The sequence below is a fragment of the Epinephelus fuscoguttatus genome, linkage group LG16, assembly GCF_011397635.1.
Source record: "Epinephelus fuscoguttatus linkage group LG16, E.fuscoguttatus.final_Chr_v1".
Classification (NCBI taxonomy): Eukaryota; Metazoa; Chordata; class Actinopteri; order Perciformes; family Serranidae; genus Epinephelus; species Epinephelus fuscoguttatus.
Window position 1 is genome coordinate 20003632 of NC_064767.1, and position 24516 is coordinate 20028147.

General features: G+C 41.2%; 1 protein-coding gene across 7 annotated transcripts in view; it reads right to left on the bottom strand.

The window, feature by feature from the left end:
• Nucleotides 1–24516, bottom strand: part of parga (poly (ADP-ribose) glycohydrolase a) — a 30989-nt gene continuing 6473 nt past the window's right edge. For all 7 annotated transcript variants that reach the window (XM_049599921.1, XM_049599922.1, XM_049599920.1 and 4 more), the window contains 11 exons: nucleotides 22251–22343; nucleotides 20097–20251; nucleotides 15676–15755; nucleotides 15514–15574; nucleotides 13731–13806; nucleotides 11387–11534; nucleotides 5233–5311; nucleotides 5005–5113; nucleotides 3336–3441; nucleotides 1946–2074; nucleotides 1–1246 (listed from right to left, as the gene is read on the bottom strand). In XM_049599921.1, coding sequence (XP_049455878.1) covers nucleotides 1065–1246; nucleotides 1946–2074; nucleotides 3336–3441; nucleotides 5005–5113; nucleotides 5233–5311; nucleotides 11387–11534; nucleotides 13731–13806; nucleotides 15514–15574; nucleotides 15676–15755; nucleotides 20097–20251; nucleotides 22251–22343 — 1218 coding nt within the window. In that variant the 3' untranslated portion in view covers nucleotides 1–1064. The remainder of the gene's footprint in view (nucleotides 1247–1945; nucleotides 2075–3335; nucleotides 3442–5004; nucleotides 5114–5232; nucleotides 5312–11386; nucleotides 11535–13730; nucleotides 13807–15513; nucleotides 15575–15675; nucleotides 15756–20096; nucleotides 20252–22250; nucleotides 22344–24516) is intronic.

Sequence of the window (24516 nt, forward strand, 5' to 3'; positions counted from 1 at the left end):
TAACATTTTAACAGGATATACTTTAATTAAGAAATTATAATAATAAAGAGTACAACCTAAAAACCCAAAGAACAGTACTATGCAATACATTTACAGTCTTTAATCTATTTATGAACCCATCATTAAATAGAACCCACGCTGTCAATCAGAAAATACAGTAAATAATAAAAAACATAACAATATCCTCAAAGTAAATGTTGAGTAAAAACATTAACAAAAATAATATTTTGCGTGCAATCATTTCTTTATATGCTCCCCCTTCATTTGTATATACAGTAGCAATACTGTGTTTAACACTGAATATATTTGAAAATGGTTATTTAGAATAGAATAAAAAGGTCTGAAGATGAAAATGACCATGAGTTGCTTGAATCTGTTTCATCTGAGAGGATTCTCATACTGGTGACATTTTATTGATAGTTTTGACTCATATTAAAATAAGGGCAATATGTGTGTTGAGCATCGACATCCTAGAGGATACAAAAGAGCAGCATATATTTGTAGAATATTTGATAAATAAATGTTACCCATGCATAGACTACAGTATGGCATCTCATCATCTCTCTGCATTCAGGAACCTCACCACAGCCCAGGGATGGTTGATACAGAAGACAACTCATCCAGAAAAAGTAGCAAACACAATATAGGACAAGATAACTAGGGAGGATTATCAAGTCCTGGGGTATTAATAATGGAAACTGTCCACAACCATGCATGATGAATATTTGGCCATATTTGTAATTAGTGTGAAAACAAAAAAAAAAAAATCCACATCACATTAGACTAAAGAAAGGCCTAACAGCAACCAGGATTTACTATTGCTATACGTCTCTGAAACATTTCACCACATCTGGTGACATACTACGAGGCTCCTATAATACCATCAACGAGAAAGGCAAAACTGTGTTTTGGTAGTTTGTGTGTTGGGATCACAAACTTAAAGGGAGTGTGAGAGAGAAAAGTGATTGAAAGCACAAGGCTGAGAGCACGTTGAGGTTTGTGAACCTGAAGTCTCTTTTACGCTGAGACACGTGGAGGGAGGTTAAGTTGCAGCTCGGTCTGTGTTAATGAGAGTCCGATGTTACAGGGGACATCCCAGAATCCTTGGCAGAGTCCTGGGCGTCGGCGGGCGTTGGGGAAGAGACTTTCTCATAGATGAAACTGTAGAGACTGACGTCAGGTCGAGTCGTGCGGCAGTTCTTGCACACCAGACTGGAGTACTGGTTCAAAAGGTTGTACAGCCTCCCTGGGAGGGACAAGGAGGGAGAAGAAGAGAGGGGAAGACAGCAAGAGGACAGAGGGAGGGGACGGTACAGGGGACAACAGAAAGAAGAAATATGTAGAGAGATAAAACAGGATTTGAGTGAAACAGACACAAAGGACAAACGGAGAGTCAAAGTGCAAGCAAGAGAGACAGAAACTGTAACGGGGAAAAACATGAAGAAAAATGAAAGCGTGTTTGTGCTCATTTATAAATCAAGCGCACGTACACACGCACACAAGCCGTGAGCTTTTTCTCCGTAGCTCCACTTTAGGAAATGGATGGCTGGAGGGGAATTTCTCTGAAAGGCTTCAATAAATGTCAGCGGAAGAAAAATGAAAAGAGGGGGAGGGGAGAAGCTGGGGTCAGTTCAGGCAGTAATCCACTCTGCAGCTGAGGCTGAATGGATGGGCTGTGGGACGGAGATGGTGGAATAACTTAACATAGAGATGGATTGCATTCTGTTATTTATGCGTACTGTCCCCGTAATGACGCCAACAAGGACAACCTCCATGTGCCGTATGAGCCTCGCGAGTCCCATAATCTTAACAGTGGCTGATATCATCACCATTCCTGTTCATTATGCAATTTAGTGTAAGAGCTCATCAGAGGCAGGGCTGACAAGAGGGTCTAACTCCTGCGACAAAAATACTAAAAACGTTTGGTTTTGTGTGCGAGTCTTACCAACGGTGACTTGTCTCTCGGTGAGGAACGAATGTATTTCATGAACATCTCTCATGAGCTGAGCATCTCCGAATGTGAAGTACGCCACATCTCTCCCAGCCTCCGCGGCAGCCATCAACTGAATCAGCGCTGAAAAAGTGAGAAAGAGAATGCTAAAGGGAAATCAAGGCAACAATAATACACCGTATTAGCACCATTAGTATCCTTCCGTTTCAGAACAAAATCATAAATGTGTAATTGACCACTGAAAATAAGCTGAAGTAATTGGTCAATCAGCTGGATAAGGTACAGCTTCTGGCAGAAAAGAACGGAAGTGACAGGGGCGATTTGTATCAGAAGGGTAAATAATCCACCACTAGTAGCGCAGCCTCATCAACAGCACTCAATCTTTTAGCCCTCGCAAATTAGGTCTTAAGACCTTTAAATATTTAACAGAATGGATATTGATTCCAGATTAAAACACACAAAACAAACATCATTTGCAAAAGGTCTGTAATCTTTACAACGACATAACAGCTTGGTTTTATGTAACTACCACGTCTCAAGTCAGCTCCGGGACTATAATGTAAAATACAGTTATTGCCTTCTAAAAATACCAGCTATGCTAATTCCAGGGCTAATGGGCGGGGGTCCCCGGAAGCTAATATCAGCCTCAGAGAAAGTCCAGTGGATCTATTCATAGCATGTTGCAGAGGAAATTAACAGCTTCGGTTGTAAATTAAACTGTAGACTAACGAAACCCATGTTGCTCCGATCACATTTACGTTCATAATGCAGGATGTGTGTGAAGATGTTGATGAGTATGAATGAGTAATAATGAGTATGAATAAAATAACAGTTAATGTTTAAGACATTGACCAGAAACACAACTGGTCAAAATTTTGCAATGTGGCGTACTGGAAAAGGACAGTAAGGAGGCCCCTGCTTGTGAAGAGTGATGTTGTGTAAGCCCGCAGAGACCTGCATCAGCCTGGATTTATGGTGTCCCTTCCCTGTAATCAATTGCCCTTTTAATGGAAAACATAAATGTGTGTCAGCTGATCAATAAAGGGAGGGAAGGAACTGATGAGTGACACCCTGGGAGAGCTACTAATTGACCAGAGGAGTTAAAGAGGGACGGGCGCCTGTGACGGTGCCATACAGTCCATACGCAGAAAGCTGAATGTCCTTCAGCAGGAGCTTCAATGGCTGATCCAGTCTGAGCTTATATTTACCTCATACCTTACAGTTAATATTTTACTGTAAGCAATATTATGTATCTACTGACCTATATGAGTAGTACTATTTATCTTATGTATGAAAAAACAAAACTTTTTTCGCATTTGTTGTTATACACACAGTCTTTTCCTTCCCCCTGTTTGGATGCACGTTTTAATTCAGCCAATGATACCTTTGAGCCGCGTGTCTCCACCAAAAGCTCCACAACCCCAGTTGCCTGTAGCAACTGCAGAGAGGTGCTTGCTGTTGGCGTTGTTTCGGAAGAATCCACAGTATGCCTGGGATAAAAGCACAGGGAGGAGGAGGGCAGTGTTGTTTTTAGTTAGGTGGGTTTCATATGGGTTAAACATCCAAAAAGCACAGGTTATAATGTTTCAGTGTAAGTATCAGCTTGAACCATAAGAAGATTGAAAAGTACACACAGGTGCATAATGTTTTACCTGATTCCTCAACAGAAAAATCTGCAATAAATGACAATCCCACTACTGTAATAAACCTTTATTGATCCCCAGAGGGGGAATTCAGGTGTTACAACAGCAGAAAGATAGAAATAAGTACAGATTAATCAAGTTGAGTCAGCACATCCAGTGTGTATGTACACAGTGTGCACCAGAATAATATATAATGTGCAGTATAATGCTTATGTAATGCTTCGTACAGCCCAGACACATCAAACCAACAGAGAATGGGTGGTGATGAAGGCCGACTGCTGTGCCGACTTAGGTCGCCTGTGTCTTGATCAAAAAGTTATACTTGAACACACTACAGCCAGCGGCCAAGTAGCACTAACGTTCTGCACCTGAGTGAGAGGAAATGAATCCCCATACCAGCAGGCGGCGTTAGTCTATACTGTATATGTTATTCACAAAGGGGAACTGGAAGATCGACAGGATGGATTTAAGACACTAGTTAGAAAGTTAGCACATTAACAACATAACCTGATGTTGAAAGAACAGAGGATATTTACTATGCACTAGCGCAGTGGTTCCCCACTGGTGGGTTGTAGTCCAAAAGCTACTTGACAGAGACAGCAAACTAGCTCGACGACGGGGCTTAACGCAAGTATGACGCTCGATGTGTTAAACTGTGTGGAGCTTGAACTAATAACTAAGGAGAAATCTGGACCCCGTGGCTAGACCAGTTGGACACCACTGCACTAACAAACAATGACACAAACAATTGCGAACGTTTTCTGCTAAAGAGCTTAAGGGTTAAAAAAAATAATCCTACCTAATATAACAAGTTTGTTTTGATCTCACAAGTTCTTGACTTTAGTTGCGTGTATGTTTTTCTGACTTCAGTTTCTCTTCTTGCACACTGAGCTGAACAGCCAGTCAGAGTGATTTCACTCATCGATAGGCTCCACCATCTCTGATGCCAATTCAACATGTTGAAATGGCCAAAAAAAAGCCAACTAGGGCCGACTAGTGATAACAGTGTCGGACACACCGCAAAACTAGGGTGACAAATGCTCACCGACAACCCAACACTTACCGAAAGCTAGTCTGCTTGATGTGTTGGGGCCTTTAGTGTAGTAGGTGTTGTGTAGTATTGGTATCGGTCAGATGAGCCGTCAGTCCTGACCGAAAGTTAGTGGTGTTACAGATCACCATGACTTTAATTAACATCTTTGCAGGTGCACCTGGCAATATGTCAAAGTTCATAAACATGGGCTTTTAGTCAAAAGCATCCTGAAGTCAAGCTTTTCTGTCACTTACTGACAATGGCATCTTTAGGAAGTTACTGACGCTTGACATTGTTTGTCATAGCTTTTAAAGGAATGTATATGTAAGCCATATTTTCTCAATCACTGTGCAAACACAGACTACAACATCTCTCACCTTGTTGAGTTCTCTGGTCATCTTCTCAGGGAGAAACTGCTCTAGGAAATGCCTGAATTTGAGAGCATCAATTGCCACAATCTCTGTACATCGTCTCTGCCAGTCATCCCTGAAAACAAAAGGTGAGCAATGAGAGAATTGGGATTAACAATGATGTAGAAACATCCTCCTATCTTTCCTTCAACTTTTTCTGACTGACTAAATAGTTCTATGTGATAAAAAAAATACCTGGGGGTCTCATCCTTGTGACTGTCCTTCCATTTGTAACTCTCAGCGTAGCCAGAATATTTACTGTACTGTTCAGTGCCTGCAGAAAAGAAAAGGCATTACTCAGTATTCAGCAGTCGGAGCACACAGTGGGCCTAAATCTGTTTGAGCGCCTTATTTCTTAAATCACATTTAGTTCTTTTTGTGCTCCCCATGTGAGTACACAGTATCAGCTTGTATTGGATTGTCATAAATAAAGGCCATTGATTTAATAAGTAATCTGATTTGGGCTTTGAAATGAAAAGCTTTCAGCCATAGTAGGAAGAAATGGTTAGAACAGAAGAAGCCAACCTGAGCCACATTCGCAAAATGCTTGCAAAACATTCAGCTCCACCGAATCATTCATCAGCTGTCGGGTTAAGACACTTCATATCAAGAAGTTAGCCTTTTTAGAGTGTGTACTGGTATATACTTGGGGTTAGAACTCGAAAGATTTCATCATTCATTACAAATACAGCTGCGCCCAATTCTGAAAATGATGCCTATTAAAGGCTCCATACATTATGCATTAGGTACGAGGAAGTTTCGCTGCACTTCAATGAAAAGCAGGTGTTAAACATGTGATTAACATAGCCTTGGGGGCACTACTACATGTACCAGCAGAGATACGTATGCTCCTAGAAGAAAAGATGAAAAGTTATTTAAAAGCAATGCTAAATGTCATTCTTTAAAAGTATCTCTTGAAGAGCGGTAATTAAACGTTGCTTTTGCTTTCTCATAATTGACTTCATTTTATTTCAAGCATGTACCATCTGCCAATACTTGAAGTTGAAGTGTGAATGATGACTTTTTTTGTGACAAAATATGACTAAAGCTAATGGCCTGTACTGAAGCCAGGACATAATCCAACAATGACGGCACAACTCTGGGAAAATGAGAATTATGTTTCTATGAAGAGTTAAGTTTTGGCTGAGTAAGAAAAAGAACATTTATTTTAAGCATCTTGCACCACCGAAAGCCGAGCCAATCAAATGAAGTACTTTCTTCAATGCTAGCGACTCCTAACGTCAAACAACAGGCCCATATCACTCCCTCCATCAGCAGAGCCTTCCTCCTCCTCCTTCACCTTGATCCTATTTATCCTGGCAACCAACCATGATAGCCTCCTGGGCTGGCATACAGGCTTCCATCACTAGATTACATCGTGGCCCTCTTCCTTCCGATCTGAAAACGCCTATGGACAAATCTGATGTGACATGTGAACTGCCAATGCACAGGAAGACCCATGTTAACACACCTCTGAAGACAAAGAAATATGATTTACTTGACAGAAGAGAATAACAAAGACAGAAGAAGAGAGATGGACATAAAGAGTCTAGAGACAGAGACCAGACTTTAAGAGGAAACACTGAATGCGTGCATGGAATATTCTGAGAGGTTTAAATGAATCTATGGCGTAACTGGCCCATTCCATTAGTGGAGCGATGACCTTAGTTGGGCAATAAATTCCTTTCTGTCCAAATGTAATAAAGTTAAGTGGAGAGGAGGAGGAGGGAAAGGGGGAGGAAGGCAGAATGATGGGAGGCAAGGAGGGGGACGGTGACTAACTACTGAAGGTGACTTGGAAGGGAGGGGAGTTTCAAAGGAGACAACATGGCGTCATATCTGAGGCAATGCTTGGCCTGCTGAGAGGAGGGTATGTAAAGGCAGATAATGTATTACGTCATATAAAAGGTGAATATAATGTCAATTGCAAGAGGTCTTAGAAACAGTGGACCAGATGTCAGATTTCGCAATAGGAAAGAATCCTTATAAGAAGTTGTTTCTGAGTTAGTGAACTTTTGAATACCAGGGAGATTCCGTTAAAGGAGTTGTTTGGTGATCTGAGGTTCTTGCGCAGTTCCAATTCTTGGAACTCAAGCGGAGCAGAAAACACTTAGGTTACAGAGTAAGTTCTGTACAATGATTCCCAAAAAATCAAACCTATTGGGACAATTAGGTCATAAGCCCAAACCTGTCTGCACACACACACAAACCAACAGACGCCCATTCACCCAAATAGTATAAAGGCATTTGAAAGTTGGATAAGCAGGGCTGTTTTCTGTCGTGTCCATTATGTGTGTTGCTGAGTGTATTCTGCAATTAAAGTAATCCCGTTGGCTGTAACTTTTCTCTGTGGTTCTCCGAGTCTCTTCATTTCAGTGTTTGCTGAGTTTGAGCATTTTCCTTACAGGTACTGAACGAGACATAAGTCAATTTTAACATCGACTGAACAGAGCTGGCTGTGTCTGTGTGGTAGGGATGCCCGAATCGGATCTCAAAGACCGGTAGCGTGGCCAATCAGGGCATTTTTAACTGATCAGAATCTGCTATACTGAGCTATATATAGCCTAATCCAATCCTTTGTTTGACTTCAGCTGCACATAGTTGTTGTTTTTTTTTGTTTTTTTTTACTAGCGAAGGTTTCATTTACGGCAAAATATCATTATATTTTTGGGTTGTCCATCCCATTCTTGTGAACTTCTTCAAATGTGGCAAAAAAGTCCACTTGGACTCAAGGGTGTGTGTGTGTGTGTGTGTGTGTGTGTGTGTGTGTGTGAAGCATCTGTGTTTTCACATACATGAATGTGAACTGTAAGCAAAACTTGACTGGTGCGTGGAGGCATACAACTGCAAGGCAGTAATTTGGTTTTTCTTAATGCAATGCAGAGCTATTTAACTGTCAAGCATAAACATTTGATTGATTTTAACAACTTTAATGTAATCCAAGTGTGTGCTTAATGTTGAACTATTTGGATCGGGGACAAAAAAAATGTATCCCTCGTGTTTGGTGGCATTACCAGTGTGAGTCAAGGAGCAATAACACTACATTGGCTCTTCGTCTTCTCTGCTGTTACAAGCAGCCTATATGCAACAAGCAATGTGCAATAGTAGGTAGAGAGCTCTGAAGGTGCCCATCAGACTATTCAAACTCGTAGTCTCTTCATGTTTTGTTTGTCCATGTGTCTCTCTTGTCCAAGTCCAAAGAACTAACACAATCAATCAAGAGCAGACATTTGGGAACATCATCATTTAGATTTGAGTTCCTGTGGGTGCAGCTAAATTACAGAACACGCCCTCATGTTAAGCAGATGGCTTTATCAAACTGGATAATGATGCCTCTTGTGGCGTCAAAGGCAAATCTGAAGGTTCACTTTAATACCCAAGTGAAATACAGGCACCAAAACAGGACAAGTGGATGTTAAATGTTTGTTTTGCACAGCTAGATAAAGTGGCAATAAAATAAATATGTCATGAGACTATTCTAAAATGTTGTGAGGGGGCAATGAGATAAAACTTCTGTGCTCTACGATGACACTACAAACAAAGAATAATGAAGCTAAATTTGAATCAACATACATGAATTTGATTGAATTAAATCACACAAGTGTTCATATTGTGTCCACCCCTACATTTATATTGTTATTTTACATATTTTGGCAATAATCGCACATGGGCTACCAGCATTAAGTTTATGCCTCATCATCTTAATCTGTGCTTGCCCTTACTTTGACCAGTGGTGGGCGAGTAGCAGCTGCGAGGCAGAAAAAAAAGGTAGGATGGTCAGAGGAGGAGGAGGAGGGAGGGGAGTGAGAGGGCGTAACACTTAGAGAGGTTGACCCAAGCAGAGCGAGTTGGAGGTTGAAAAATAGAGCAATTCTGCCGGCGAGAAATGAAGGATATCTGGGCAGTCGCAAGTGAATCAATGCAATGGATTTACCTTCGGACTGGACGGAAGGACGAGGGGGAAAAAAATGAATGGAGCCCAATAAACACACAGGGCTCAACGACCAGGAGAAAATAACTCACGGATGAAAACAACAGTAGTTTAGTGAATGTTATGTGTAACACTAAAAAGACATGTGAGATGTGTGGCTTCTATAGAAAAAGGAAAGCCAAATGAAAATACATCAAATACACTTTTAGTTTTTATAGATTGGTAGTGCCATATATCTGGGCTTATTGGTTCTGTATAGATTGTATTATTTTGTACTTCCTGCTTGTAATTATACAGTACACACGAGAGGACTAAGCCTACACACTACATCACTGGAGCTACAGTAGATACTGGGCTTGTCGTGGCAGTTGATGTTCCCATTGTTACACTGTGTTTCGGCATACATAGATAACATTACACTGCTCTCACTACCATGTTGTTTTTGTTTTTATCAATTAGTCAGACAACAGATGCTACAGTTTAAATTGAACGTATTTGCTTTGCACAGCAGTAGAGTCACAGGTCAGAGTAGCAGGAGAGTTGCTTGACAAGACAATGTCAAAGGAATTGGTGTCAAAGCAAAAGCACCTATTTGGCAAAATTTTGATTATACCCAATGCAAATAGGGTACCTGATAAAGTTAATGAGGGAAAAGGAGTTTGCTAAATCACTAAGAAGTTGTGCACTGTAACTATCCATATCTGCTCCATTACTCCCTGCAATATTTTAAACTGATCCGCTGTCAAAAAATGCTGAAAATGAGCACTGACTTGTCTTGTAAACAAATTTTTGATGAAGCAATAGGAAACATTTGGTTTGCATTACCAGTAATCTAATACAGCGCTCTACAGTATTAAGCATCATTGACAAATATATTTTCCTGTAAAATGTCCAGTGTAGTCGGTAACACCAGCGTTGTCACGAGTTTATTAACTGATAAGAAAATGTAATCATTAAAATACCCGCTCTCTGGTCCTATATGACTAAAACACATTCAAACACACTAAACTACTGATCCACAACATGCTAACTGGTAGATAACAGCAGCGAAGAAATACACCATGGCAGCAATGGCACAATGTCTGTCTGCTCACTGAGGGCTAATAAGCACCATGTCACAGAAAGTTTTAACTGGGTGGAAACCTAAAAATAACTTGTCCTAATATCTGGTTTCTGTATGAGGGAATTACTGCATGAATCTGTGTGAGTTTTCCATACAAGTGTGTTATGGGCAAGAACTGTAAATAATTATCTATCCATCCATTTTCTGATGCTTATCCAAGTCCCAAATACAGTGGTAGTTGCATAAACAAGGTAGTGCAGATGTCTGTCACTGTAACCACATCCTACAGCACATCCTGGGGAATCCTTAAGCGCTCTTAGGCCCAGTGGGATATGTGATCCTTCCAGAACGCTCTGGGGTTTCCTGACCAGACACTCAACAAAGAAAAATCATCGCAGCCACAGGTACATGCATTCCTCTGCTTATTCACTGTCCAGAGCTCATTAACGTAAGGCATAGTGAGCATTACAACAGTGATGGACTAGCCTTTAGGCTCTGGTACAGTCTGGTAGAAAGCCTGAATCGCTGCTGACTCTCTAACTCAGGCTCCATCTTAACACTCACAATGCTTGATTTGGGGCAGAACCCGATTCTCAACCCAATGGGGGCAACTTTTCAGGTATCACAGCCCCAGACTGTGAGGAGGTGCTGACTCTCAACCCATTTGTTTAACATGTAGTTGCAAATAGCCTTGGTGTGTGTGAGAGGTCACGGCCCAGCAGAGCCACGCGAACCTCATCATCTGCAAAAATAGCAGAGAGGCAATCCTGAGGTCACCAAACTAGATACTTTCCACTTGTCAGCTGCAAGCCGACATTCTGCCCATGAAATCACAAACAGAATCGGTGATTAGGGAGAACTCTGAGAATGAGAATGCTGCTGGACTTATGGCCGAGAATACGACTATCTCTCCAGTCTACACATCACTTAAGCTTTCCTGAGGAGGCTGAGCATTGTGATACCATAGTAATTGGAGTGCACCCTTCTGTCTAGCAAACTTATCCAATACTTGTGTTATTGCTTATGTTACCTGCTGTCTGTCTGGTCTTCTGATAACTGCTATTTAGGAAACCTCAAAAGACTTGTGAGAGGTCTTTTACTTCCATTAGTTGATTGAACATTTTGAATGATTTTAAATTCTTGACTTACCTTGGTATGTTAATATTGTTCTGTGGTTATTTTTTATTCTGACATTTGACTGCTTTGTTAATCTAAAGCCACAACTCTATCTTTGTGGACATTACATACCTGTTTTATCACATTTTCAACCAAGAGATGAAGCAGAGACAGAAAAAAGTGTTCAACAGGCCTAGTAATTCATGCCATAAATGATCTCTGTGTGTGTGATTATATACCTGTGATGATGAGGCACTCATTGTATTCCAAAGATTCCGTAAAGAGGCGAGAGACAATGAGTTCAGGGTTTATGAGGAACCGGATCTCTTCCTGGACCAGTCCATGTCCTGTTACTCCTCCACCTACAAACCTGTTTGCAAAGTCCACCTAGTGAAATAACATAATAAGAAAACAAACAGGAGAGTGAACAAAAATGGTACAACCCCTCAGTTATATTTAAAACAAATCTTGATTTAATAATGTTAATATTCTGTCCTGCCGGTTCAATGCAGTAAGGAAGAACTGCGAGGTTTAGCTACTGTCACCTCCATTGTTTAAACAAATGACTGTATTAGTGTCTCCTGATTATCTGTCACCCACTGTGGTCATTTAACACAGATGAATTACTAAGGATCACTGCACTGCTTCCTGCTTGTAAATAATCAAATCAGGAAATTGTAGCAAAACAAAGAACATGAAATCTAAAGAGATAAAAACTACAATTAATGGTGGGCAGTAATGCATAATCTGCATGAACGGCTGTAGACCATCTCTATATTTAAAAATGGGATACAGCTATTGGCATTCCCCGTGAGGAAGGCTCACTATTTAGTGCGATGTACTTTCCTTGCTGGTGCTTCACTCGTCCTTAATATTTGTCATTTTAGTCTGACAATAGAAAGGTGGCAAGGTAAACAAAACAGACGGAAACAGACCCCTAATGAAGACCAAAGGCTGAAAGATGGGCTTAACCAGATAACAATGCTAAAATTTGGCCTGTGCATTTCAGCTATTTATAGCAAAGTTTTCACTTACTCTTTGACAGAACGAAACATTCCCTGGATATATTGGCACCATATTGACACTATATCGCAATGATTTTGGTGATGTTGTCACTTTTCTTCTAGAGCCGCCACAAAGTTGACATTTGTGGTTTTGTGTGAAAAGTTGTCCTTTAACTATCAAATGTCATCACTTCATTATTTCATCCTATCCTTCATGTAAAATTTTTGTCATACTTAGCGTGTCAATTCTTGAATTATGGCCAAAAACATGTTTTGTGAGGTCACAGTGACACTTTGACTATCAAATTCTAATCAGTTCATCTGCGAGTTCAAGTGGACATTTACGCAAAGAGGCGTTAAAATGTGTTGGAACCCTGTGACTCGCTAAACTAAGATGGCTGACATGATAAACCCTATACCTGCTGATATCAGCATGTTACCATTATCATAGCACACATGCTAATAACCTCTAGCCTCACTGAGCTGCTCGCATGGCTGCAGCCTTGTTAATCAATGTCCTATAGTTCAGTTTGTGCAACATTAACAGATGAATTGACATTAAAAGCCAAGATAATCGAAGAGATCACTGAAAAATTACAGCAGCTTGTGGTTATTTCTGGGACTCCTATTTCAAAGTAGGAAATATTCTGATACTCGAGCTTCATGCCGTGTAAACCCACTCCTTGTTTTTGTGGCATGGATAAGAGGACAGCCCATTCAATCACAATGCTACTATTCAAACAGCCTGTCAGGGGTGAGGGTTCTGCTCACTGGCCCACAGCTTCGTCAATCTGTGTGACAGTGAGTGTGTTTGTATGTGCATGTTGTCGAACCAGTCGCTCAACTCCTCACCTCCTTCACTGGTTCACCCCTAACCTCGCCCCCCTCACCCTTCAATCTCACCTCCTGACAGGATGACAGCCCACTCTGCCCTATCAAAACTGCAGCAGTGCCCAGCCTGCTGAGGTAGCCATCAATCCGCCCGCAGGACTCCTGGCCCACTGGGTCGCCCCAGTGAGATGGCTCACCCTCGTCATCTTTTCCTCCATGTGCCTCCTTCTCCCTCAACCCCCACCCCTGGGTCTTCTCCTCCACCCTTGCCTCCCTGAGCTACTCAAGTGTATACATCAGCTGTCAGCCAGAGTAAAAAACGCACCAGCCATCTCGCAACACAGGCGGAGTTGGGAGATGGTGTGAATCAGTGCTGAAATAGAGACAATAACCTTCCCAGATATGCACGAAAATCCTACACCCAATATTGATTTTCTGCAGGTGGCGGACAAGTATTCAGAAATGCAGTAGAGTCTCTTTGGCATGAAAGCTAAACAGAACTGAGGTGATGGTAAGAGTCATGTTTGTTGAGTTTGTTTACAACAACAAGTGCAAAACAGGCCTGCTACACTGCTACATGAAATTTGACACTCTGGGCCAACAAATGTGACACTGAGTTTGTGGTTACAAAAAGGAATCATTCTACAATGATTGGGGGGCACTGTCAGGAAGATACACCTTCACTTACGCCAGGTTGAATAACTGGTTCTACTTGGCATTAAATGCAAAACAATAAACAAAGTCCTACCTGCAGCATCCCGTATCCTTCATCCTCAATCGTCCCCTCACACGTGATATGTAGGCGCTTCAGCTGAGTCTGGGAACTTTAAAAAAGGATAGCGAAACTTCCAGTTATTCTTTCACCTTAGAGTAATTAACTGTATTAACACAGTATACTAATTCTATTGTTCAAGTAGTGAAGCTGCAACATGCTTTAACAAAGTGTGTATGTACTAAAAAATCTAGAGGTTTGAAAGAAATATGTTGTTTGGATGTGAATTGAATTAGTATTTTCAGGGAAGCAGAATTTCCAGTAAATTGACCCAATGATTTGGAGTTGTCTGAATGAAATATTTTAATACTGTGTAAATCTCCAGAAACTTTTTGTAGCAACATTCTTGGGAGCAACAGTGTCAATTTCTTCTACACATCTAAATTTTGGAACTGGCTCACATTCTTTCTGGCAGCTTTACTGAAGCTTTGTGAGGTTGAATGAGGAGCGTTTCTGATTCTAACTTAAGCTTTTGGCTGTAATCCTGATGGAATGTAGACTGCCACCTCAACCTAAAGTCTTTCTACAAGAATTAAAGGTGGACTCAGCAACTCTAGAGAGAGAATTCTAATATTTGAACTCAACACCAATACAAATCTACCAATATAGATCTAAAATGTTGAGGCAGAGGGTACTTGTTGTAGTTCTGGTTGAGGGTGAGAAGCTGTCAGCAAATAGTTTGTTGGGCACAGGGAGATGGAGATCTGTGTGTATACATGAGACCTAACCCTAACCCTAAAAAAGAGGGTGGATCACAGGGAGTACCACCAGTTGGTCCAGAAGCTTTGCCTCAATGATGGTCATTTCTAGACATATTTTAGGATGACCCAGGGGCAATTTGACAACCTGCTGTCTATCGTTAGGCCGTATCATCCAATTGGACAATGGGAAAAAAGATGATGGAAAAAGATGACGAAAAAGAGACGACATGGGGCACTCTCTGAAGCTCAGAGAGTTCAGAGTGCTCCAGCAAAAACACCTGGTGCCTTGAGTACAGAAATGTGAAGTGTATCGCAGTGAAAAAAGCTTAATTCTCATTAAAAACAACCACAAAAAGGCGCCTCCAGCTGCTAAAATGCTTCCTGTGTGATCAGGGCCTTATCGCCCCTCTCGCTCCAACTACCTTTCTCTTTATACATCCATGGCCTTTGCCCTATCCCACTCATGAGCACAAACATTTAGTAGCTGGTTGGTTGGATTGTTGTTGTGTGGCTCAGTCCGAGCTTCTTTGTTTGCTTCCCATTTACAGAGCAAGGGCTATATGTGAAAAGCAGATTTTTTTTTTCAGCGCACACACAGAATGGACAGCTGGCTGACAGCAGGGAGATCCTCGTTAAGTTTGACAAGAAGTGCACTGGATAAAAATCGCTGACTGCACCTTTAATCTGTATATCGCAACATTCAGTCTTGCAACCAATGCTGCCATCATTATGTTTCATGTAGAAGTGGATGATGACTATGAGCTGCGAAGGAACTCTGATGTGTTGATGTCCTCTGAATGGTCCTTACCTCAGTCAGACAACATCAACACAATTTGGATTTGTTGGATGAAGTTGTGGGGACATTTAAATCATTTCTGATACAATTCAACCAAATCTGAAGTGTCACTGTTTATGAAAAGAATATTTATTGATCCAAAACATAGCTTTAATTAATATTTGACAAATTTGTTAAACAAATCTCCTTTAATATGGATTGTATCAAAAATGCAGATCATTTAATTATAAAATGAATAAAGTCATGGAATAGAGAGTCATACCTTTCCCAGTTTGGAGGATTGTTCAGTATTTGTCTTGTGAATGTTACAAGACCCTTGGGCCCTTTAAAAAAATAAAACAACAAAAACAAAAATGATCAAACATGGAAAAACATGGAGAGCAACAACTGCTACAGCATCATGTGGGATATATTTAATGCTTACTGGTTTGTGTAACTCTCCTGAAGTAACACAGCAGAGTTTTCAATTTCTCAATTTTTCTTGGTGAAGAACCTTCAAATAACCTGCAAAGGAAAGCAAACAGGAATTTGAGTTCACAGGAGATTACTGTAAGGTACTGACTTTGTTTTATGGTACATGTGAAAGTCTATAACAAAAAAAAAATCTATTTCTACCTAAAATGTAGGTCTTTCATAATAACTAAAATGTAATTTCTTTTAGTAGATGATAGACATGGATGTTTCACTCAGAGTCATTATCTATGGCTCACTGCACAACCATGCCACAGCATGTCATGAGTGAGGTCAAGCTTTTAAACTGGCATGATGTCTCTCCCATCTACCTCCATCCTTCATACAATGGCACTGCCTGAGGCCGTGTTTCAGTTCTTCAGAGTCACCGTAAAAACTAGGGTGGGTGGAGGGAGGAGGGAAGGAAAGAAAGAGAGAAAGAGAATTGGGTGGACAGCTTATAATCACCCCATACTGGTGCTCTCGTTCCATTAAAAGAGACCTAAGCTGATGACTAATCACAGTTCACCATTCATCTTTCCCTCCCGCTGCTTTCTGCTCAGACCAGTAAAGAAGAAACAAAAACAGAAGGGAGAAATGAAATGAAAAGGGTAATACAGTAAAAGGCTTTCAGTGAGAGAAAAAAAAAATCATTAATAAGGTAATTTCTGAATATCAAATGCATTTTTCCTATTTCATTCCTTACACAGCGCTTTACTTAAGCACTGTGACACCCTTACTCCAATTCCCTTAGTCAGTGTCAGTTAGGCATAATGCACCCTGGAGGACAACTTGCCTGTGAGACAGTGCGAGTGAAACACAGGTGGATGACAGTGATATTTTTCAGTATAGCCACAAATCATACTTTGCTAAAGACAAGGACTTAGTCACAAAATATATTGCAGCAATTTTCATTTTCAAGGATAGTCACATTAATTACTTGGTTCATATCCACTGTAACCTTATCTGTTATATAAAGTGCACCAGGAGACCAGATTTCTGACAGTTTTACTATTACCAATAAGACTATTTTCTTACAAATGAGGCAGGTCATTTTGTGGTCACTCAGTTCAGAAAAAGAGGAAAAACAGAGGACACACTTCTCAATAATGAGCTTTCATTGTTAACTGTTAAACAGGCTTCCTATGTCATTTTCTTCTCACACAGAGAAAAACATGAGCTAAAGAGACAAGTATGCCTTCTTTCCTCTGCCTCAAATCTATCCATCACTTAACGGAGGACAAACCTTGACAGTTCTGCCAAAACAGCAATCAGCAGATTGCTTGCTGCTCTGCTTGTCCAAGACGGAGCGCTACTGTAGCCGATAAGCAAAGTGACGGACACTCCCTCAATTACAGGGGGAGAGGGAGGGCCAGTAACGATCGAGGGCCCATTTTAGACTGCACTGGTTGTCTTGTCTTGTCTCATCTTCTCAGAAACGCCAAGACTTTTTTCCTCTCTCACTCTCTCCTGTATTACACTGCCGGAAAGAAATGCTGATAGTGAAGGCAGGCCTGCGACCAAGTGCTGGCGTGGGTCTGAAAGAGCCAGCCCTGCAACTGGAATCAATGCTTACATTATTACAGAGGCCTCTTCACTTAGCCTGCCACTAACGTTTGATGTGAAGGCAGATATCATCATCCGAACCTCAATAACACTCTCACAATCAGTCATCTGCATGGGTGACACAGATGACTGATTGTGATAGTACGATTAAAGTTCAGATAAAATGATAAAGTTGATGGGGAGAATGTGGACCAAATCACACATAATCAATCTGACCATCAAATAAAACAATATTGCTCGGCCCCCGAGGGAGAGCAGATGGCTAATTAGACTCTGGTAGCTGTGCAGATTGCAGGGAATATCAAAATTATATGGTACTAAACCTACTCCTCATGTTCTGCAAAGAATGGCGGCACTATCATGACTATAAACGTGCACTCAGTAGAGCGCAGATCTCTGCCAGGCAGCTGCCTAAGCTGATTGTGGCCACTCTGGACAATTCTTGTAATTCCAGCACACGTACCGCAGTGTGTTTAAGAAGCTAATAAATATACACACCTTGTCTATTTTTGACAAAGCTGCTGCATGTTGCAGATCAATTTCTCCTGCTAACAGGGAATGTATGTGAAAGATAGCCTACACTCTAATTATGACAATTTATATAAATTTAGTAACTAAAACACAGCCACAAATATTTGATCCATGTCGTTCGTAACTGAGTTTTAATGGCATTAACTTTGTATGTAGGATAAAGCACAACAATGTAGGAAATACCAACAAAAAACAAACAAACAAAATTAACATTTGCCTTGGCTACTAAACCTGCTAACTAACGTATGGTAGAAGCACAAATATCAAGGAAAAATGACCAAATAAAAAAATCTGCAGGTCTACAAAATCAAGAGGGCAAAACCCTCCACTTCTAAAATGCTCTGTGGTATAACGCTGTGCGGTGGATGCAACAAAATCAGGTTGCCACTGGACAGCGGACAGCTGCAGCACGTGGAATCTTCCCTCCTTGCACGATGGCAGAAAGATAACAGAAAATTGGGAAGATCTCATTTTGCATTGTGCTTAACTTCAGTGGATCATGACATATCATGTATGCAATTTATCTGCAGATGCATGTTCAAAATGAGACAAAACTTGTCCATGGACATCAGTTTTTGAGCCATGACAAAGAACAATATGTGTCCTGCAACAGACTAAGTGAGGCTTGCTTTTAGCTGAGATCATTTCCAGAAAACCTTTATGGGTCGATTTGGAGAAGGGGAAAGTCACCAGTCAGTGACGGTATATAACACTTTTTTCCGACAATTATGAATTACTAAAACCATGAGAGGTCCTTGAGCATAGTCATAACTGCACACAAAATATGAGGTTAATTGGTCCAGCAGTTTGCAAGATAAGCTACAGACACAGATAGGCACACACAGACGCATACGCACGACCACACGCTTGATCCCCTCCAGGCTTACACCTGGTGCAGATAATAAGGTACATCTCCAGTATGTCAGGCAACAACACCGGAAGTGATTACTCAAAATACTAATGAGGAGACAGTGATATCTGGACAATGTCCAGTGTGTACTGAGGAACCTGCAGTCCATAAATACTGTAACAAACTGGTAACAAAATCCCATTATAACTCTGTTACCAACCCCGCCTCACCCATACTCTCAACTTTCTGTCCATTATCAGCTGCTCATATCAATGAGCAGAAGTAACAGAACAAGACTGCTGCTGTCTGCACACCAGCAGACCAGAGATTGTGAATATAGCCTAGACTGCATTCGTGCATCACCTCCCTTCATTCAAAATACCGTGACTCCTCAATATTATGAGAAGCCAGAGACAGATACACAGGTGTGCCCTTTGAAAAAGAGTCCATCAAAACAATTTGTTTCAATTAGCCATCCAAGACTTTCTTAACAGATGACTGGCTCTGAGTAGGTAGAAACAGAGAGCACCAATTTACCACTCCTACCCTGAATGTCCCTCCCACACAGAAGGACACAACAGAAACATGGAGCTGTAAGAGACTCTCTGCCCACAGTCCAGGCCCCACGTCTATAAGGTGACAGGGGCTGATACAGCACGCAATGTAATCTTACCACGACCAAAAACATAAACATAAAAATGCTCTTTGATTAAAAAAACAGAAAGAACAATTGAGATATCTCAAGCTATAACTCAAATAACAGCCAGATCCAATCAGGTCACCTTATTATTTTGACCCACTGCATGCAAGCTGTAAAAGAAACTTCAGTGTTACTGTTTGTAAACTTACTGGATGCTGACTACGTTAGTTGAAGCTGAGTAATAGAATTCATCTATTAGGGGTTTTCAAGGCAGTAGTGCCCCCTTATGGAAATCAGTTTACTAACCTCTGAGTGGTAGGATCACTAAAGGCAGAGCTACTCAATCAAAATTCTACCAGACTGTACAACAAATCTTGACTTAAATCATGAAAATAAAACGTATCTTTGAATGTATCAGATGCATAATTTTTGGAAAGAACACTACTGAAAACACTAAAAAAGTCCCTAACTCTGCCATTAAAATCTGGGCAATACATGTTGTTCTACAATCATTTAGGAGCAGAAAAAGTATAATGATGCCAATGACTCCAATCATGCTCCTATCTGACAGCAAAGAATACTTCTTCATGAAGCATAAAAACCAATGAGGCAAACTCAGGATCAGTATCTGAGTCTAAGGTCTAGTGAGTCTCCTACTGGCTTACAAAGGGGATACGAAAGGCTCAAGGGGCAAATCTCATTTTGGGAATCAAATACTAACGACTGCAGCTCACTTAATTACCCTAGTGAGCTGCTGATCATTGTTTTGTGTCTCTCCAGTTTTCCGCAAGTCATGTTGTGCCTTTACCTGTAGAAGTTGATCTCAGGATAATTGCAGTACTCCGACTTGCGGGAGTTGCGTCGGGGGAATGTGCAGAAGAAGGCGTTGGCCAGAAGACAGGCTATTTGCTCCTGAGACAGAGTCAGGGAGTGGTTCATCCTTGACTTCAATAAGGGAATTGGCTGGAAAGAGAGAGAGAGAAAAAAAAAGTGACAAAGAGACCGAACCCGAGGGACTGGAAATCAGAATGGGAAATGTAGATGACAAAGAGAGATGCACAAGAAACACACAAGGTTACGTGGGTGCAGTACTGTGGGTCTGATGGCTAATGGGGGTGCATAATTAGTTTAGCAATCTAGCAAGGAGAGGAGACAAGGAGAGTTCCATTAGGTAAATGGGTGGTAGTAATTAAGGTCCTGGTTTTCTTGCTCTCCCCCAGGTTCGTTCCGTCAGACACACGGGGCCCATCTATCTTCACTGATTAGGGCTAAAGAGCCTCCCAAGGCTGCCCAGTTAGCAGATCAATACCTGCTCTAATAACACACACATAAACATTAGCCTTGACGCTTAATACTGCAAAACAAAGCGAAGAGTCAGAAAGCTTCATTATCCAACCGCAACAAATGATTCTGAGGTGTAATCCGTGCCAGAAATTCCCTCCTTTGGTTAAACCCTGACGTTCTGCCACAGGTTTCTGTCTCCTGTAACAACCAGAGGGGTTTTCCTATCCTGCCCATAGTGGAAGCTGAATTAATTAATTTAATTTAACAGAGGACTCTGAAAAAGATAACTGAATTACAAAAATATCAATGTTGGAATTTCTCCATTGCTATAATTGATGACAGCGAACGAAAATGAAGACGAATGGGATTGACATTTAAAAGATCTGTGACATGGATCAGCTCCATTTAATGTGGAAAAAAAAAAGAGGGCTCTGTTTCTCAAAATATACTGTTCACAAGAGGAACAGCTAGTGTAGAAGTCCTACGCAATAAGCTGAATTTTAACTTTCATAAGTGTAATTTCCTCAAGTGCTCAAGCATAGCACATCAGATGGATGACTGGAGATGAGACGGACCTCTCCTCTCACAGCCCTCTTTTCTAATGAAGCAGTTCTTGATACGGACCAAAAAGAGGTATTTATTATTGAGTAGTTGTAACTCATGAACTGATCCTGTATAACATCCACCATCCAACCCTTTGCCTCTTCTCTCTGCTGACTCCACGCACTTAGATCCTTCCTCCTGTATCCCTTAAAGCTGGGGTAGGCAGTTTTTTCTGGCTTCATTGGACAAAAATCTCACAATAACCTTTTAGCATAATGTAATTCAAGTGGTTAGAGAGAACACTAGACGTCTGCACCTCCTCTTGGCTGTGTTTAACCAACTGCTAGCTGTAGCCCAAGGCAGGGTGCGAGCTGCAGCAGGTCCAGGGGGAGCTTGGCTCCTCTTAATAAGACATGAGCTCCCCTGAAAGCATGATTTGTAAAATATTAGAACATGGCATGTTTGCCATGTGTTTCAATATTTCTGTATCTTCATCATCACAGATCATGTGAAAATTTGACTATTATTGATGTATCATGCATGTGGGTAATTCATCACCAATTCACTTTAATAAAGTGAGTGCTATTTTTGCCATCACCATTGAAGCGTGGCGGTGCAATATCATAAGCTTTACTGCTGCGACGCCAAAAAAAACCATTTAAGTCCTGCTGCTTGCCAAATTGCCATTCTGTAAAAAAACAGTGAGCTCCCCGAAAAACCACGGTATAGTTCGTACACAGGCCAAAGGCTCGTGGAGCAGCTAATTCAAGATTATGCTAATGTGGCTATTTCAAAGGGCTTTGCAGGCTCACACGTCTGCAAAGGAAACAAGATGGTAATGCTCATACAACTGCCACTACAAAATGGCATCAGGATCAAAATCACAATCGAGATGATCGATATAAATGATGAGTACTTGTACAAGTTGTTGTATTGTCTGGTGGGATAGGGTTAGGACAGAGAGGGGAAAGGTACAGGAGGAGGCTGTATTTTCAAATTCTGGCAGTGTTTCCCCAGCTTTAGCCCTAACCTGTTATCAAACCTTTGTCACAACAGCTCACCTTTCCATTTCCTCCTGCAAACCCCCTAAACATAAACTGCGTGCATATTCATAAAAATAGTATACCGCACTTACCATCGTGCAGAGGCTAGGAGCACTGAGTGCTAGGTCAACCATAGCTGGTAGCAGGGCCTCAAACAGGAGCTGTAACTCTGAATGCTCGAGATACTGGAGAAAAGAAAAGAAGACACGCAGGCAGGAGTTCTGTTAAATGGGATATCTCTGTGGAGCTGACTGCCTAGTTAGGCAGGCAGTTACTCAGAGCCAGCAGTCAGAGTGACTGATTAGATCTGAAGTGATGTATTGTTTTGTTAACACTGCTGATTTTTTTCAACCAAAATGTGAAGTCACAATCAAACCACTCTTTATTTTGTTTAGTTTTTTGACAATTCTGTTTTCAAGGGAGTAGAGCAAATTCAGTTTGCATCTCACTCGGAATAAAATGGCCCTGAAAAATTGAGGAGCAGCCAACAAGTTGATGGACAGTTTAAATGGTCTAATAACTGTCTGAAAGTGAGTATGAGGTCATAACCCTATACCAGTAACCAATATCTAAGGAAAGATGCTCAGTTCTCTCATGTCCAACAAGAAAACTCATATCAGTGAAGGTAACAAAGGTTTATTGTTGTTTAAGGTTGAACCCCCCACTCCTCAGATATCAATAAACCCATCATTTGAGCGGTGAAAGACGAAATAGAAATGCTGCAGAGCTACTCGCTACACAGAACCAGGTTCAGAACAAACTCCCATCAATCTGGGAGCAGGCCTGCCACGGCCGAGGCAACCATACTTCAGCCTATAGCTTACCTCAGCATCCATCTGCAATTCCCTCTAAAATAAACACCCTGTTATTCCATCATAGACCCAGATTTACAACGCAATCACTTATGAGTGTATTGGCTTCGAATGTCACTGTCATAAATCACTTGCCTTACTCTATCAAGGTAAGCAGGGGGAGCTCGCGCTGATTAAATGGACCTTCTGGAGCAAATGCAAATGACCAATTGTGGAGAGAGTGGCAGGGTGGCTTGATTTCCAACAGGAAGTCTTTGGTGGGTGATTTGGTTGGGGGGCATTTATATGGCTGCAGAGCAGGTCTGACTAAACGCTGTCAGAAGTAATGAGCTGGCAGACATCATAAAGCGCTCCTGTGGGACTAATAGACGGTAGTTGGTGATGCAGCTGGATGAGGGCAGAAAGATGATCCCCCAGACTTTCCACAGCCACAGCAGCCAGCCACCGCAGTCACACACAGGCTGGGCTGCACACACAAACTATACCTTTCACATCAATACATATGACAGACTGAGTTCCAGTCGGACAGTCCAGATTAACTGCTGCATAGGTTAACGATTGATGACACTCTGATCTTCCATCCATTCTGCACTTTACAAGTTATTTTCATTTCCTGGCAGCTCAACCTACGCAAGTCTCAATCTCACATAGTTATTTAGAGGTCTAAGAATATTTTTTCAATGTATCAGACACAGAAACAAAACAAGTGACAAAGCACAAAAAGTGAGAGGTTGTCCTACTGCTGAATGTCCATATACTATAGAAACATCAGCTGTACTTACTCCTGGACTGCTTTCCTGCTAAGCCCTCAGACATTCATCAGAAAGTGACACAGTGACAGTTTCATTTGGCAGGGGAGAAACACTAAGACAATTTACAGACAAGCCCTAATTTGGATAACTCTTTTTTTTCTCCCCTATGGCTATTACACGTTGAGCGGAGTGTCAATCACCGGCCCAGGGGCAATATACCTCGTCACAATTACCCCAGTGCTGCACAAACGTTGCTCCAGATTTAATTAGGTGGTCCTGGCTGAGGAGTACAACAGTTAGGATTTAAACTCGCTACCAACTACAGCAAAAGATGCTAACATTAAAAAAATGGCATGCAGTAAAAATCATTCTGTCAATTACTCATCAACTGGTTTGCCCAAACAATGGCTGAACAGTTCAGTGTATGTGATTCTTCACTACATTAGTGTCTGCGTGAAAGAGAAATCACTTATGCATGTCTGCTGTAGAATGGCAGCTGTTAATCATTCCTGCTCAATGTGCTGGTGTGTTGCTCTGAATGCTCCCTCATCCTGCATCCATTAACTGATAGAAATGTAACTCATGTCACAGCAAGCAGTCAGCACTTGCATCTGTACACATGCAACTATTTAAATTCCTGTATCACTTTTGCCACTTACTACACCGGGGTTCCTACAGCTTAAGACAAGTTAGATTTAAGGCTTTTTCAGATTTTTTTATTGCCACTCAGAGTTAAATTTAAGACCAACTTTACAAAATCATAACTTAAGTTAAAATCATGAACTGACATCAAT